The 18,071-nt window shown below is 38.6% G+C and overlaps 1 protein-coding gene and 1 pseudogene across 1 annotated transcript; one reads left to right on the top strand and one right to left on the bottom strand.

Moving 5' to 3' along the window:
- The first annotated feature begins 6,586 nt into the window (after positions 1-6,586).
- Positions 6,587-12,591, top strand: LOC121774195 (annotated as a pseudogene).
- An 89-nt stretch (positions 12,592-12,680) lies between these two features.
- LOC121747394 (putative phosphatidylglycerol/phosphatidylinositol transfer protein DDB_G0282179) lies at positions 12,681-14,811 on the bottom strand. Its single transcript, XM_042141430.1, has 4 exons — positions 14,623-14,811; positions 13,897-13,998; positions 13,097-13,257; positions 12,681-12,926 (listed from the first exon to the last, which is right to left on the bottom strand). Exons 1-4 carry the CDS (start codon positions 14,720-14,722, stop codon positions 12,813-12,815), a joined length of 477 nt encoding a protein of 158 aa, XP_041997364.1. The 5' UTR covers positions 14,723-14,811; the 3' UTR covers positions 12,681-12,812.
- Between the last annotated feature and the right edge of the window lie 3,260 nt (positions 14,812-18,071).

Raw genomic sequence — 18,071 nt, 5'->3', positions numbered from 1 at the left:
GCATCAGCAATGGGGCGCCCTAAGGCGCGCCCTAAGCATTTTAACTATTTGAATATTTAAATAACTAAAAAAATTGGGAAAAACCTTCATTTCATTTATAAAATTAATACATTACAATACGGATTTTAAAAAAATATTCAAACTCAGTGACGGCAGTTACGGGCCCACACTTCTTCAATCATGTCGTTCATGAGCTGCGCATGGTCGTGTTGGTTGCGCATTGAGGCCTGTCTAGATAGAACCTCATTGAAGCCCGTCGGTAATCCTTGATCGGGGGGCGGGGTCGCCGTGCCGGAGGAGCTAGATGCACCTTCGTCATCGGTCCAATCGGTGATGCTCATACCTTCATGTTCGACCATCATGTTGTGCAAGATTATGCACGCATACATGACATCGACGAGGACTTCCTTGAACCAGAGACGCGCCGACTCTTTCACTATTGCCCACCGTGCTTGGAGCACACCAAATGCCCGCTCCACGTCCTTCCGCGCCGCCTCCTGCCTTTGCGCAAATAAAACTCTCTTCTCACCCATTGGGCAGCTGGTCGTCTTCAGAAAAACAGGCCACTTTGGGTATATGCCATCGGCCAAGTAGTACCCTATGTGGTATTGGCGCCTGTTGGTAGTGAACTCGATTGTCGGGCCGTTGCCGTTGCATTGCTCGACGAAGAGGGTGGATGAGTTGAGGACGTTGATGTCGTTGTTCGACCCGGCTACACCGAAGTAAGAATGTCAGATCCAGAGCCGATAGTCAGCGACGGCTTCGAGGATTATCGTCGGGTGGCTGCCCTTGTATCCACTAGTAAATTGGTCTCTCCACGCCGACGGACAATTCTTCCACTCCCAGTGCATACAGTCGACGCTCCCTAGCATCCCAGGAAAACCGTGCACCGTCTCGTGCATGCTCATTAGGGCCTGGCAATCTACAGCCGTCGGCTTTCGCAAATATGTGGCGCTGTATGTCTCCACAATTCCCCTACAAAATCTCTTCAGGCACTTGCGGCCTATTGTATCCCCGACGTGGAGGTACTCGTCGAACATGTCAGCGCTGGTGCCGTAGGCCGGCTAGCGGATTGCAATTGTGCACTTTTGCAACGACGTAAGCCCGGGTCTGCCGATGCCATCTTCTCGATACTGGAAGTATTCATCACGGGACTCCAACGTTTGGACAATGCTGAGAAAAAGGTAACGAGGCATCCTAAACCGACGGCGGAAAATAGCCGGGCCCCACCGTGGTTGGTCGGCAAAATAGTCTGCAACTAGACGTTCGTGAGCTGCGGCGTGATCGCGTCGGACAGACTTCTGACGTCGAATAGGCCTGGGGATCTGCTCCGCCGCCGCCTCCGCCTCCTCGCGTTGCATTATGGCTAAGCATTCCGCCATTGCGTTGTGCACGACTGCATTTAAGGCTCGAGTCAAGGTCGAACTACCGTCCTCCGAGGAACTCCGGTCGTCGTCGTGGTTCATTTTGGCTTGTGAGATTTGGAGGGATGTGTGAGAGATGAGAGAACTGATGCGAGAAATGTTCGTATGAAAATGGAATGACAATCGAAGTTTAAATAGACAAATTTTAAATTTAAAAAATTAAAAAAGAAAAACAAAACAACATTGCATCGTCCGCGTCTCCCACAGTGGGCGGACGATGACGCGGACGATGCCTTATCTTCCGCGCTTCGTCCGCGGACTAAGCGTCGGCCGCGGACGACGCATCGTCCGTCGTCCGCGGAGCCACAATGGCGGACGATAGCGTCAGGCGATCTATCTTCGTCCGCCCCATTGTTGATGCTCTAACACTACTTTAACTACCATTCTCCTCTTCTTTCTTACTTTATCATACCATTTCTCTTCTCTCTTACTTACCAATTTTATCTTAATTCTCGTGCCATATCTATTGCCCATATTTTTATGGGATAGATGGAGTATACGTATATACTAAAATTTTGTTAATATAAGATAATAATAGGTAAATGAATTAGAAATTCAAATACTATAAGAAACCGTTTGAATTCTAAAACACTCCATGTTTTAAAATGTTTTGAAATATTTTAAAAATCTTAAATTAGATGGTCAATGTCATGACCCATCATACACTATCCTTATATATGTTAAATCATTCAACCAGTTGGACTCAATTTATTTTGCTACTTAAGCAACTTGAAATGTATGAGACTAATGCAACAATGACAAGCAAGAATATTGTATCCTACGGAGACTAATGTGCCTGCCTAATAACCATGAACCAATCTTAACTACTATCAAGAATATTCAAAATAGGTTTTTATTCAAAATCAACTACTTAAACAAAATTAAATTAACACAAGTGAAACTTGAGCATTTACATATGATATGAAAAGGATGACATAGATGATACTAGAATTCTAGTATCCAATGCACAAATTCAAACTATAATCTAATCAATTCCCCTTATCTTTTTGGATGTCCCTAGAGTTGTAGGTTGGTAATTTAATTAGATTAAACACTCTCATGAGGTATGATTTCCGTTAATTAGATGTTGGGATCAAAGTCCCCTCCAATGCCTAACATCTAACTCCCAAATTCACTAGAAACAAAGACCACGCACAAAACCTCAACTCTCCGGAGTTCTATTGATCAATACGTGAATTAACCTATTTCTAGGTTAATTATCCCATCTCCCGATTAATTTAACTAACTCTAACACATTCAATAGGTAGCTAATTAATTGAATGAAAAAGATACAAGTTTCCGTTCAAACAACCACGAGCAAAGTAAGAAAAAATTAATGAGATAAATAATAATAAAGTCAATGCATCTTCACCAAGAATAATACAAAGATGATTTAGCTTCTTATGTTCTTAGCTAAATTAAAGTTTAAAACAATTAATTTGAGCAAAAATATAGTAAGAAATAGCAAACTAGATACTAGAAGGGATGAATAATCAGAGTGGAAACTTCAATCTTCGATTCAAAGTCTTCACTCATCAATTTCGTGTCCGAGAGCGTTCTTGAGGTGTGCAGGAGTGTGCGCTAGCAGCTCGGAGTGGAATGGAATGAACCCTATGCGTGTCTTTTCTTTATGTGTTCACAGCTGAGATTCCGCCAAAATGGGTCAATCTCTCTAAAATCTCCAAAGCTTGCGAGATCGGCCCGTTCGGGTCAATATTGGCCAAAGTGACCCGTCCGGGTGGAAGTTTGTAGACAACGTAGTGTTTCGTAAAACGACCATAACTTTCTCTACCACACTCTGATTGAAGCGTGCCAAGTACCCACTCAAAGATCTTTAGAAGATGAAGAGAATGGTTGTCAGAAAATAGCATTTGGAGATCATCTTGGTAGGCTGATTATTGTTTACATTTTGACTTTATTCATTTGTTCACTTTTCCTTGAGTAAAAATCATCATTCTAGCTCGTTTTCACATGTTATCTTGCACATTCTAAAAACATCACATAATTGTTCATAAGTACAAAATTCAAGCTATAAACTCGCAATAACCATATCAACAAGTCAATCAAAATGAAGAAATACAAGTTTATCACAACTCAAGATTCATCAAACGTCATTATTATTCGATGGCATATTTTTTACTCTATTAGCATTTAATCATGTTTGATTTTAAACATAATCCTAAAATTCTCATGATTAATTAAATATTGACATCCTATAGATATGACTAATTTTCTTGATTATACATTATAGCGATCACATATTAATTTTACTGTATACAACCCAATTAGTCTTGATTATACATATCATTTTCAGATATCATGCCACTTACCAAAATTTTATAAACTTTTTTTGTGATTTTAGTATAATTATTCCTAAGATTATATTCTATACGTTGACAATTAGAATTTCCATTTTTTCGATATTAATTTTAAGAAAGAAATATAAACTGAAAAGGTTTACGAAATGTAAATATTATTTTTATATAATTAATTTTATAATAAAGTACTATAAATAAAAAAATTTCATAAAAAGAAAGATAAACATTAAAGCATAGGAGTACCCGCTTCTCATTTTTCCTTTGCCTAGCCTTGAAAATAACGGCTCTCTTTCTCTCTCATCTCGCCGTGAATAGAGTTCTTGAATCTTGTCCTAGAAACTGGAGTACAATTCTTTCTCATCCACATTGTCAGGAAACCTCGACATCCAACGTTGTACTACTCCATTAACAATCAACAGATCTTGGTCGTTCCTCTCTCTTCCCTAGCTCAAAATTTTGATGGTTTCTTCAAAAAAGAGGAATCTTTTTCGGAAATCCCCACTTTGTTTCAACTCATCTAGTCGATGGTGGTGAAGATGATGAAATGGAGGCCATGGCCCCCTCCAATGGCGGATCCAGAAAGCCATTATCGTGGGGTCGAACTTATTACTAATAAATACTACTTTCATCTATCATCCTTTATTACGTGTTTCAATTTTCCATTTTAGAACGTTCCATATTAATTACTAATAAACCCCATATTTTTTTATTAGACCAAGGATATCCATTAGTGGACATGATGATTATTTTTCATGCTGATTCGTAGCCACTTTAAAGGGTGGAACAATTGGCTATAAATTATACTTATACTGACTAACTCCACTCGTATTTTATTTTAAAACTAATATATAATGGAAGGACTCAACATTCCACTAACATTTTCTACTCACTTTCTTCTATATTTCTTATAATTTGTGCAGGTCAAAGTGAAATATATACTTCATCCGTCCGTGAAATATTGTTCATATTTGACTCGTCCCGGGTTTAAAGAAATGTAAAGAAAAGTGAATGGAAAAAACTAATGGAATGTGGGTTCCACATAATTTTATAATAAAATGTGATTGTAATGAGTTAGTGGAAAGTATATTTCATTTACCTAAAAGGAAAAAAAACAAAGTGGACAATAATTCGCGGACGGATGTAAATGACAAAAATAGACAATATTTTACATATGGATGGAATATTAAAGGACAGTGAAAGTATAATATTAAAATATATTTATGGTAATTATTCATCTCGACTGAATATTATTAGGATTTGAAAACGAAATTTTAGATATAACCGTGGTTGACAAATTGCTAGTGTCATTTACTTTTACATTTTCTATTGGCTCATGTTAAAAATTTGGGCTCATTAGAGAATAAAGTAATGGACTAACTGTATATCCATTTATTACCAATATGGCAATACCTATAATCCCAATTCCCAATTCGCATCGTCTTCTTCAATCTTCCCAGCCTTCATTCTGCAACTCAGGTCATCATCTTCCTCCAATCTTCCTGCTCAATCGTCTTCTGAAAATGGTCGTTGGGTCAGAGCGTCTGAACCTTGGGGTAGGAGAGACCTAGAAAGACCAAATCTACCAGTTTACCTAGCCGGTGGTGGGGTCGGCCGACCCCGCTCGACCCCACCTAGATCCGCCAGTGGCCCCCTCTGATCTGCAGGAAATTTGAGGTGAGGCTCACTGTGCACAAGCTGGAGGGCTGTGATTGGGTGTGCGAGGGTGCAGGCAAGTACTGTTGGAATAATGAAATTAATTAATTGGAGAACAAGAAGGCAATAGATGAAGATATGACAAGAATAAAGAAGGAAATCAATAAAGATTATGGAAAATCAAATAAAAAGGATATTAGTATAATTAGAATATATTTTCCATGTTTAGCTAGAATTAGAGTCTATATATAGTTGTGTAACCATGGAGAGAAGAGAATTCAAGTCATTGACAATGTAGTCTTTGAAGTTCTCCCCGTCTTTTACTTTTTGCAATAGTCTTTTATTTTCATCATTGTATTTTCTAACATGGTATCAGAGCAGCTAACGATCCTTCGTTAGTTTGTTCAAAACCAAAAAAAAAAGAGAGGGTTCCTTTTAATCGGAGTTCTTAAACCCAAATATCACAAACAGTTGCACCAAATATTCTGCTTGTGGAGGAATCACCACTGTTATATTCCCACAATTTACAAAGTTCTCCACCCCATTTTTTTGTTCAAGAAATCAAGACAGAAGAAACAATTCCAAGTTCCTATCAAGTTTTGGAAGAAACGGGACTGCCAAGACGAAGAACGGCGGGCAGCAGCTGCCCGAACTAATCCGGACAGCAGCAACGGGGTGACCTCGGCGAGCTCCAGCAGCCGATGGCGGACAGCGGCGAGAAGTAAGGCTGGCGGGCGCTGGCAGAAGCGGCGAATCGATTACCCGTCGTAGAGATCGAGAGCCCAAAGATGGGCGCCTTGAAGGCTGCCGAGAAGATGGCCACAGAGAATGAAGTATCCCATTGAGAAGAGCTCACGGTGGTGGGACGGTGGACTGGAGAGGTTGCTGCCTGCTTCCTGGTGACCGGTTGAAGGAGAAAGAGCAATTAAAGATTGCAAATTGGATGGATACTACTGGTTACTGCAAAGTGATAACAGAAGTTTGGTGTCTGCTTGTACCGATACCACTCAGGGATTGGAGTTGAATAATAAGGAAGTTGTATCCAAGCTGACATGAATTGGTAAACCTAGATGGAAGAATCCCCACGGATTCGGAAACAGATAATGGTGATGAAGAGATAACACTTGCTACTGCCATGTAAAGACGGCTCGGAAGCTAATACTTGCTGCAAGACGAAATCAAGATATTGGTATGGTGTTTCAGAAATTGTCCGGTAGAGGGGGAGAGGAAGTACCCTCCGAACAATTCCTCTCTGCCTCTTCGAACATAGGAAAGAACCAGTGGGAAGAGGTTGCCGTGAAGGTAGCAGCCCGAGTCTCCAATCGAAGAAAACAGAGGAGTCATCGGTTTGTTCGGCCGAGAAGCTTGTGTCGGCTTCAAGTGGAATCCGTTACAGTGGGAGAAAATGTCACCGGAAAGCTGATACTATGGAAGTAGTCACCGAAAAGAGATCAGTTGGCTGGAGAAAAGAACATTCGTGAGAGGCTGCGGACTCATGTTATAATGGATGAAGAGTTTGGCCGAGGGGGAGATATCAGCCACTGCCAAACGATTCAATCTCCGAATCAAGGAGATAATTGCCGAGGACGAAGTCGGAGCAGCCAACGTCTGTGCAGCGAGGGGGAGAGAGCTAATGCCGCCGCCACACAGCCGTTGTGAAGAGTTGGTGGGAATGGGATGTCGTCGAGAGGACGTTGAGAACCCATTGCCATAAGATGATGTTAAAGGAACAACCGCGGGAAAAGCCAAAGCCAATAAGAGAAGATGATGCCTTCTTAAACTAAATGGGAGAAGATAGTGTCGCCACACAGAGATGGGGGACGCACAATGGCCGCGAAGCGTCGGCTGTTGAGAATTAGAAACTGGGTTGAAGGAGTGATTGGAGAATTCTCACCGTCAAGAAATGAGCAGACTTCGGATGGACGATTAAAAGTATTGTCAGAAAAGAATGACATACGGAGCAGAGACTCCATATAGTTCGGCGATTACTCGTCGGAGGTAGCATGTTTGGAGTGTATGTCACCGAGAAAAGACCCATGAATAAACATAAATGAGACTGATGGTTTCACGTCTTCATTGTTAGGGTCTCCAAAAAGGAGAAATAAATTTGGGCCTAATGGTTATTAGGCTCAAGAAATAAAAGAAATGAATGGGCTCAGAGTTTGAGCTCAAGAAATAAAAGAAATGAATGGGCTCATAGTTTGAGCTGGAATGGACCGAGAATGGTCTGAATTGGCTCTTAGACAAGAGCAAAAACTGTCTAGATTAGCTCCTCGACAAGAGTCAAACTGTCTGATTTAGCTCCTCGACATGAGTCAAAACTGTCTGAATTAGCTCCTCGACAAGAGTCAAAACTGTATGAATTAGCTCCTCGACATGAGTCAAAATTGTCAGTCATAGATAAAAAAACTCCTCGACACGAGTAAAAACTGTCAGTCAGGAAAAAACTCCTCGACACGAGTAAAAACTGCCAATCAGAAAAAAATGATTTGGCTCCTAGATACGAGCTAAAACTATCTAAGATGACTCATTGATATGAGTTAAAACTATCTACGATGGCTCCTAGATACGAGCAAAAACTATCTAAGATAGCTCCTAAATATGAGTAAAAACTGTTTAGACAAGCTCCTTGACACGAGTTAAAACTGCCAACAAAAAATTGAAGAGCTCCTTGACACGAGTTAAAACTGTCAACAGAAAATTGAAGAGCTCCTTGACACGAGTTAAAACCGTCACCAGAAAATTGAAGAACTCCTTGAAACGAGTCTAAACTTTCAGTGATGAATGAAGAGCTCCTTGATATTCTAATTAACCACAATCATACAAATTCTCCTCTTCATCCGGCATTAATCAATATTTGAAGACCGAAAATTGCAATTTCATTTACATTGTGATAACACACAATAGCATCCCAAGAAACTTAACAAGTACACTAATCCTTAAAAAAATACATTATCATTATAAAAAAGAAAGTGGTGAAAGAAGAAACTGACCTCAGTGACTTGCAAAACAGCAAAATTGATCTCCCAAGGATGGAAAGTAGCATTATATCACTATTAACTATGGAAATTACCAAATAGAATAGGCGTGCAATATTACTAGACATATATATGTATATTGACCTCTTAATATAATAGGAGTAATATTTACACATAAAAAAGTAATCATATTATACTATTTTTTTATGTAAAGAAAGAAATTACTCCTTGATAGTACTAGTTTGAGATTTTATTAGTGAGGCCTTTTTTTATTATTTTATATTTAAATATATATTCGAAAATTTTATACAAATAACAACTATGACTATAATATTATATTTTCTTATCATAATCCAAGTCTTAAGCAACTAATTAAGTATAATTTTTTATATTTTCAATAACTTTCAATATATTTCTTGATATTTTTTTCATGGTAATAAGAAAATATTGAAAATCATAACTGATTACTTAATATGCTAACAAAATACTATATTAGTTATAGTCATAAATTTTATTTGTGTAAAATTTTTGAATATACATAAATATAAAATAAGAAAAAAAGGTCTCATTAATAAAATTTTAAAATAGTACTATCAAAGAGTTGTAATGTGATTTTTATTTTTCTTGACATGTAATATGATTACTTTTTTACGTGAAATATTATTACATTAAGAAGTCAATATACATACATAATTACATATTGTAGGACCTACTATATGAATGTCTCAATATTTAATAGTAGTAAATGTTACTTTCCATAATTACGTTTATTTTGTGCAGTTAAGTTTTATTGAATTGGTGTGTAATTGATATGGCATGAAAGGCTTTTTTTATTTTTATTTGTCAATAAATTATTGGTGAGGTATACCAAATCACCATGCCAACTTGATATGGAAGGATCATGGAATTTTTACTCCTTGAAGAAACCTTTCTGAAAAATGTATGGTCCTTGCCAACTGTAATTTTTTATTCCTTCCCCCAATTAGTAGCTAAGCATGCTTGGTCAATGAAACAGTGATAATGGACTGGATCACCATGCTCAATTCATCATTCCTTTACCTCTTATCTTAATAAGACTGGTTTGCTGTTATTTTATTTTCTTGTAGTACATGTGCAAGAGGTTCTGTTTTTCTTTTCACATATCCACAGTTTATGTGGTTACAATTGAAAAATGAGTCTTGTAGTCTTGAACCATGATGCAGAAGATCTTGATAGTAATAGTCTCAAACACTATAGTAAAACCACTGCAATAGTTTTGCCATAAGGCATCACTTTGGCGAGTGATTTTGTACCAACAATTTCTGCTCTCTCTTCTTTCAAGCTGTTATCTAGTTTGTGAGCATTAAAGCCTTATCTTTTCTATCAGGGGTTGAATCAAGGTGCAAAGAACAAGATTTCAGTTGTAGGTTTGGGGACATTAAATATTGATGAATATGCTTCAAAGACTAAGGAGGAACTTTGCGTAGTCAAAATTCCTTTAATTGTGCCCAACATCGCGGTCGATCACCATCCCTCTCTCTTCGTAAGTAACTTCTTAATGATTAACACTATATTGTTATCATAGCTTCCTAAGTTGTCCCTTATGATGCAAAAAGAAAGGCGGGTGGACCGTATATTCTTGATAATATGTTGCCATAAGTAGCGTAACGCATTGCTACCATGATAGCTTGGCTGAAACAAGTATGATGGAAATAAGAAAGTATCCTTTCAACGGAAATCCCTCATCCCTACTAGGAAACCCTCAGTTCTAATTGTCGTTCAATGCTGTATTCAACGATGTCTCCCTTCTCCCACCTCTACACAACATTATATAGGACTCCACTAAGTGACTCTAAAATGAAAGATAATCAAATCATAATGCTTAATAATGATTGTTGTCATCCACTTTCTCCAATACCCAGTAAGAGCTTGACCTTGAATATTCTTCACTAACTCCATCATTAAGCTGAAAATGGTTGTTGCACTAATGCCTCCCTGCATCACCTTCCCTGCCCACCATATAGATGATGCAATCTTTATATAAATCTGCAGGTATCTCTCGACTTGCTAGAACTTCAAGGTGCACAGCAATCAGCCGAGTTGGTCCCCGAATTGCATGTTCCGCCCGTTTCAGCACCCGGAGAAGCTTCTTCTATGGATAAAGACGAGGAGGTATCTGCACTTAAAGCTGCTCTCAGGAAGGTCAAATTCATTACTGAATATGTGTCAACTCGGAGGCCTAGAAAGACCGGCCATGAAGAGGAGGGTAGCGAAGGCAGGTACTTCTCTAAGAGTGAGGACGACGAATATGCTTACCCTTGTGAATTGGACTCAACTGATGAATTTGAGGAAGGGGAATGTGATGAAGGCAAAAAGGACTGCTGTTAGGAAGTCATTTAGCTACGGAACACTGGCTTATGCTAATCATGCCGGTGTGTCATGTTATTCTGGTGCTACCAGCTATGATGCTGAAGATTGGGTTTACTACAGTCACCGCCAGAGATCAGATGTTGGCTGCCCTCCTGTAGAGGACTCGATTTCTTCAGCTCTGGAGCTATCACTGATACAAAACTCCAAACGTAGTATTTTGCCTTGGAAGAAGAGGAAGCTGAGTTTCCGATCTCCTAAAGCCAAAGGCGAACCATTACTTAAAAAGGCTAACGGTGAAGAAGGTGGAGATGATATAGATTTTGACCGCAGGAAGCTTAGTTCGGATGAATCTCTCTCTCCAAAGGTAATGAATCTTGTGCACCTTTCTTCCTTTGAGTTGATATTTTGTTTGTGGTAAACCACAAGATGATTCGAATGCAAATCAATGTTCACTCTGATTCATATATCAAAATAAAAATCTGAGTATTGCTGTGCATCTTGGTTGTAGTGGCAAAGAATAGACGAGGATCCAAATGCAAATCGATCATCATTGTCTGAGTTTGGCGATGATAATTTTGCTGTTGGAGTCTGGGAGCAGAGAGAAGTAACAAGCCGGGATGGACGCATGAAGATTCAGACGCAAGTCTTTTTTTGCTTCGATTGATCAGCGTGCTGCAGGAGAAAGTGCTTGTACGGTTCTTGTTGCTGTTATTGCTGATTGGTTGCAGAACAACCGCAGCCTCATGCCCATCAAGTCGCAGTTTGATAGTTTGATCAGATATGGATCCTTGGAATGGAGAAATCTTTGTGAGAATGAAATTTACAAGGAGCGTTTTCCCGACAAACACTTCGACTTAGAGACAGTCCTCCATACGAAAATCCTTGATCTTTGCATCGTTCCCAGGAGTTCCTTTGTTGGTTTTTTCAGTCCTGATTGTGTAGAAGGGGAAAATTTTGATTTTCTGCGTGGTGCCATGTCCTTCGATGATATTTGGGACGAGATAAGCAGGCCAGAGAGTTCCACCAGTGGTGAAGCTCCGATTTTCATAGTCAGCTGGAACGATCACTTTTTCGTCCTCAAGGTCGAGACAGATGCTTACTACATCATCGACACTTTAGGGGAGCGTCTGCACGAAGGATGCAATCAAGCTTACATCCTGAAATTCGACAGGAACACGACTATCAATAACCTGAAAAAATGGTGATGAATCACGTGAAGAAAAATCTGCTGGCGAGCTATGTGCTACTGCTGCGTCAGTTGAACCCGTTGACTCAAACGTGCAGGCAGCTAAGTTGAAGGAAGGGTCGGAGGAGAAGGATGAAGAGGTTCTCTTTCACGGTAAAGAGTCGTGCAAAGAGTATATAAAGAACTTTTTGGCTGCAATCCCAATCAGAGAGCTGGAAGCAGATGTGAAGAAAGGTCTGTCAATGTCGACTCCTCTTCATCACCGGCTGCAGATAGAGTTTCACTACACGCGATTGGAGCAGCAGCCAGCGTTCGTTTCTCAAGCAACGGAGGTTGATGTATCTATACCTGAAGTTGCAGCCTGAATCTGGTAAATGTATATCTGACTACGGTGTATAGCTAACTTCAAAAATCCTTCGAAGAGGGGCGTGTGCTGACTACGTTGTATCATAGGATTAGGAATCTACACTGAAGTTCATCTTGGTGTACGCATATTGTGTTCAATTTGTCTCTAGTAATGTATAAGGTGATAGCATTTTTTGTATCCCACTTTGAATGTGTCTTTCATTCACTAGCTATTAGCTTTCTTTTAGATTTGAATGACATAACAATGTTGTTACTGATTTCCATTATTTATTTAGTCGTTTTTGTTTATCTATTTGATGAGTTCCCCAGCCACCAATTTTGGTGATGCCTACTGCAAATTATGGTATTTTGGGTGGTCACACCACCGATTACCAGTATAAAATCATTGCCAAGCGAGGAAGAGAGATTATTGTCACTGTCGGAATACATGCATTAGATACTCAAAGGTGAAAGGGTTCGGACGTGATACATAAAAACAAGTCTTATATACATTAGGCAAAGGCTGGGAAAGATAGGAGTACTGAGAACATTCTCGAGCTTACATAACAGCCAAGGTCTCTTCTGCAATGAAACCAATGCTGAAGTCAACAGTAATGCACGTCAACTGATTGTTGTTCCCATCCACCATTTTCATTGTAAGAGTGTATGAACCCTGCAAACATAATAAAACGTGTAAATTAGATGTATTCATGACAAACGTGTTCTAGAACTTGATGCTGCTACTGGATTGAGGATCATTCAACATATACATGCCACCTCTTAAAGGAGGTCAATGTGTTGTCTAATAAGAAACTCAGGAGGAATAGAGAGTAAATGTCTCACAGGTGGGGTGATTCCAGGTAATTCCTGGGAGTGAGAGACCAGAAAATCACCGACATCGATCGGACATGAAGTATCTTTACAGAGATCACGATCCTCACTATGGACGTGAAACCAAAAGTACGAGACATCAATAACGAGTTTCCCGCCAGTTATTGGTTGACCTGCATTAAATAATCATTTCTCAAACTTTGAACTCAATAGAACTAACTGTGTGACGTCGACATTTGAAGACTAGTAAAAGGTATGTAGATTTCAGCTTACGGAGATGTGGACAGCTCTTACAGAGGAGCATGGGGAAGAAGGATGTTAGTTAATCCAAGTTATTTCACACAAGTTTAAAAAATGAAGGACAACCGACAACCAACATTTGGTTTATATATGCGCAAACATCATTAAAAGATATAGAACCATCCATGAATATCCTCGCAGTAACACATCCAATATTCTTGATCCCTAGACAATTAAACACAACAAGATGGCCAAACTAATTCTAAAATAAAGAGATGGTCAAAATTGCAGTCCCATCTACCTTCCCCTATACCCTGAATCAGTGGCGATATAATCAGCTTGACAACTAACTGTGTCAAGATCTGAATCACAGTTGGCATGAAACAAAATTTGGAGTTAATTAAGCTACTAGCATCCTTTAATTAGGGATCAGTTCCATTTAAGGAAGAACTTGGAGGGTATGCAGGAGCAACTTTCGAATAAACAAATTAATAGAATAAGTCGGCACAAGAAATTATGTTTATCAAAGTACATCATCATAAACAGTGAAGGAATGTAGAATAAGCAATCACCAGTAGTTGCAGAAATTGCAAAGGTGGTATTCGAGCCTCTGGAAATTGGATACGGATCTATGTCGAGTCCATTCACCTTGACAATATAATTAGCCTTCTTATCTGAAACACATTACCCAGAAAGAAAGAAAAAATTAAAAGAATGCGAGAGAATATCCAATTAGGAGTATATCAGTTAAATGAAACCTTGCTCTGATTTGTGAATTCTAAATACGTAATCAATAAGCACACGCAAGCACCAATATATGACAGATCAAGGAGCAAATTAAGGCCGACATTTCAAACCATAAAATAGGCAAATTAAGGCTACAGATATACACTACCACAGAAACATGCAATGAGTGATCAATTCTACATCTAACTTCTTTTTCTAGCCTTCTCCCTCTCTCTTGGTCAACGAATCGACCATACAGTCCAATCCAAATTAAGTAAGTCTAATTTCACAAAAAATAATTACTCAGGCATGATCATAACCTCCACATCACCGATTGAATACTGTTCAGGTACAATCGGCACAAATAAAATCAGATCAACCATCCAAAAACCCTAGGCGAAAAAACCAAAGCGCACAAAACACGACGAACAAAAGGAATAAATCAGGAATTCAGAATCAATGAGCAGATCAAATTGTAAGCACAGAAACTGAAGTGAACGAAAGAAGTCAACTAATCGAAGTTCTGGAGTGAGCGATTATTCAAATCGGCGGGAGAAGAAAAGAAAACAGACCGCAATATTTAACATCGGCTGCCTTGGCGGAAATCAACGGTACAAGTAGACACAGAGCAACGAGAAAACAACCGAAGACCTTCATCGGCACACCAGCCATTGTTCGAACTCAAGTGTTTTTGGAGAGAGAATCAGACGTTTTTTTGATGAAGAAAAAAAATCACGTGTCCTCACTCAATGATCGGCGACAATTTATACGGATTAGGTAGGACCATTAAATAGTTTAAGAAAGTGATATTCTTTTCTTGACGAAGACGCCGCGATCCGCGGGAGGATCCGACCCGTTAAGATAGTTAAAATACCCCGCCCGCTCACAAAAGGCCAAATGCCCCGAACTAGCGTTGGGTTCTTAGAGCATCTCCAGTAGGCGGATGTCCCACTCGGACATTCACTAGGACATCCCAAAAACAGCTTCTGCCACGTCACTAGGACTTCTCATCCCACTGTCACGTCACTAGGACATCCCCTGCACAATCCGCCCTTCCCATCGCCCTTCCCACTAGGACGTCCGACCCACTCCACAATGGCGGACGTCCGCCAGCCCGTCGCCCGCACGTCCGAGGACACCCGACGTCCTCACGGGACGTCCGTATCCGACCTTCGACGCCACAATAGCGGACGTCCCGGTCGCCCGTCGCGGACGTCCGACCGGACGTCCGCCATTGGAGATGCTCTTATTTCTGAATTATGCCCCCAAAAGCTATTCATCATTTTGAAGAAACTATAAATAATTTTTTGTTATACCTCATCCATCTCGTCCCTGAAAAATATGAACCATTTCCTAACTAAATCATTCCTGAAAAATATGAACCATTTCCTAACTAAATCATTCTTAAAAATTACGGAATAGTTAAACTATAGAGCTGCTCTCCTTTATGAGTAAAAAATTAAATCAACGTGACTTCAAACATAGCGGCTCAACCATCATCGATACCGAAGAGTCCCTAAAGTCCACAACGGCAGCATAAATTTGCCTATAAATAGGCATACTCTTCATTGTGATAATTGACCCACAAATGCACATCTCCTTCATTTCTCTTCATTTTCTCCATATTCTCTCCTTGTTTTAGATTTTTAGATTAGGGATGAGCATTCGGGTTTCAATTCGGTTTTTCCCAAACCGAACCAAAATCAAAAAATCGAATTTAGTTCAAAATCCAAACCGAACCGAACTCGAAAAACTAAAAAAACCAAACATAAAACCCGAAAAACCCAAAAAACCGAAAAAAAACATATATATATATATACCCTATATATAGGATTATATATATATATATATATATATATATATATATATATATATATAAAAGAGAGTGATCAATAACTAACTCATCATTTAATTGCTAACTACAACTAATTTAAGACCATGGGATTTTAGAAATCCAGTGGTCTAAAATTTGCCATGTGTAATTTTTTATTTTTATTAATTAAATCGAAAAAGATAAAAAAAACTATCAAATTAGGGTTTTGGATGAAAATGTCAACATAGTGTTTTGAAAATATTTACACAATGCTTTGAGAATGTCAACACATTGATTTAAGAATGAATAAATCAATGACATTCTACATGTATTATATTGACATATTTTATATACTATATTGACATTTGCTGCTCTACGAAAAAATTGAAAATTTTTGATATTTTTTCAAATTTTTACATCGGAACATATGCAAGTGAGATCTCGTTAGAATCCTTATGAAATTATCTTTAATTTGATATATGTTGTGCAAAAAAATAATTAAAAACGAGAAGTTATATGCGTTTTACAGTTATGGGATATTTATCAAAAGTTAGTTACAACTAATTTGTTGTAAATTGACCTTAATACCCTTACTGACGGTTTTTTTTTATCGTATTGACATTCCGGGGCTGATGATCTAGGCCCTTGATTTGAATATCTAATGGCTATTATTTAATTATAGTTAGCAATTAAGTATTAAGTAAGTAATATAACACTCCCATATATATATATATATATATATATATATATATATATATATATATATATATATATATAGTGTTAATCTCATTTTCCTCCCTTAGATTTAAGTTCCTTCTTAATTGGAACCGTTAGATTTGAGGGATGGACGATCCGGATGAGAAGCTTACTAATGATCTCGTCCTTACATTATTAGGGCCCTTTTGTGCATTATATGGGTAAATTAGTAAATGTACAATACCAAAATCGCCCAAAAATGGAATGTGCGAAATTTAAGAGGGATTTTGCTATCACATTCCATCTACTCCCTCAATTCATTACTGTAAATTGTCTCCCCACATACCCACCAGTCTCTAAACCCTAGCCGCCACCTGAAGCAACCGGAAATCTACAGAGAGACCGCGATTTTTGGAAGGTTTGCCGTCCGTAGTGCGCGACCATCATGTTGAAGGCGACGAAAAGGTAGGGTTTCAAAAAGGTTAATTTTTCTGTAATACTCACCGTGAATCGGCAATATCCGCCGCCTACCACCCCACCTTCTCGTCGATTCAATAATTTATCCCCAAAAAAGTCTCTGTTTTCAAACTCACCTTGGTCTCGTTTTGCTGAAATCATAAATTCGTTTTCCTTTTTTGTTAGGGTTCAGCCTATTATAGGGTGTGAAATTATTTTCTAGTTTACCATGCCTTAATTGCAGATTTTGTCGACGAAATCTTAGAGGTTTTGATATTTGTTTCGTCTCGCAGATACATTATGATGAAGAGAGGCCGACCTTCAAGATCTCAACCAACGCCGGCTGAAGGTGAGAGATCTATTTCATTTTCATGTAGAATTCCTGGTGTTGATGTACATCATTTAGTATTCCTTGGTGCATTCGTCGGCGGTTTTTTTTTAAATGGGGATAGGTGAATGTAATTTTCTGTTGTGCATTACTTGATTGATTGGGTACATTATTAGTCACTGTTTACACATTATTCGTCAAGTATTATCCATTATTTGACTGATTGTGTATACGGGTGATTGGGTGAATGCAATATTCCTATGTGTATTATTTGATTGAATCTATACATTATTTAACTATTAGTATTCATTATTTATCAATTAATAGGTATTATCTGACTGCTTGTGTACATGGGTGAATGGGTGAATGCAATATTTCCGTGTGCATTATTTTATTGAATCTGTACATTATTTAGCTAGTAATTTACATTATTTGTCAAGTATTGAGCATTATGTGATTGCTTGTGTACATGAGTGAATAGGTGAATGCATTATTCCTGTGTGCATTTTTTGATTGAATCTGTACATTATGTAGCTAGAAGTTTACATTATTTATCAAGTATTAAACATTATTTGACTGCTTGTGTACTTGGGTGAATGGTTGAATGCAATAGTCTTGTGTACGTTATTTTATTGAATCTGTACATTATTTAGCTAATAGTTTACATTATTTATCAAGTATTGGGTATTATGTGACTGCTTGTGTACATGGGTGAATAGGTGAATGTC

Source organism: Salvia splendens, chromosome 1 (assembly GCF_004379255.2).
Source record: "Salvia splendens isolate huo1 chromosome 1, SspV2, whole genome shotgun sequence".
Taxonomy (NCBI): domain Eukaryota; kingdom Viridiplantae; phylum Streptophyta; class Magnoliopsida; order Lamiales; family Lamiaceae; genus Salvia; species Salvia splendens.
Note: the sequence above shows the minus strand (reverse complement) of the source record. Positions and strands in the feature narration are given on the sequence as shown.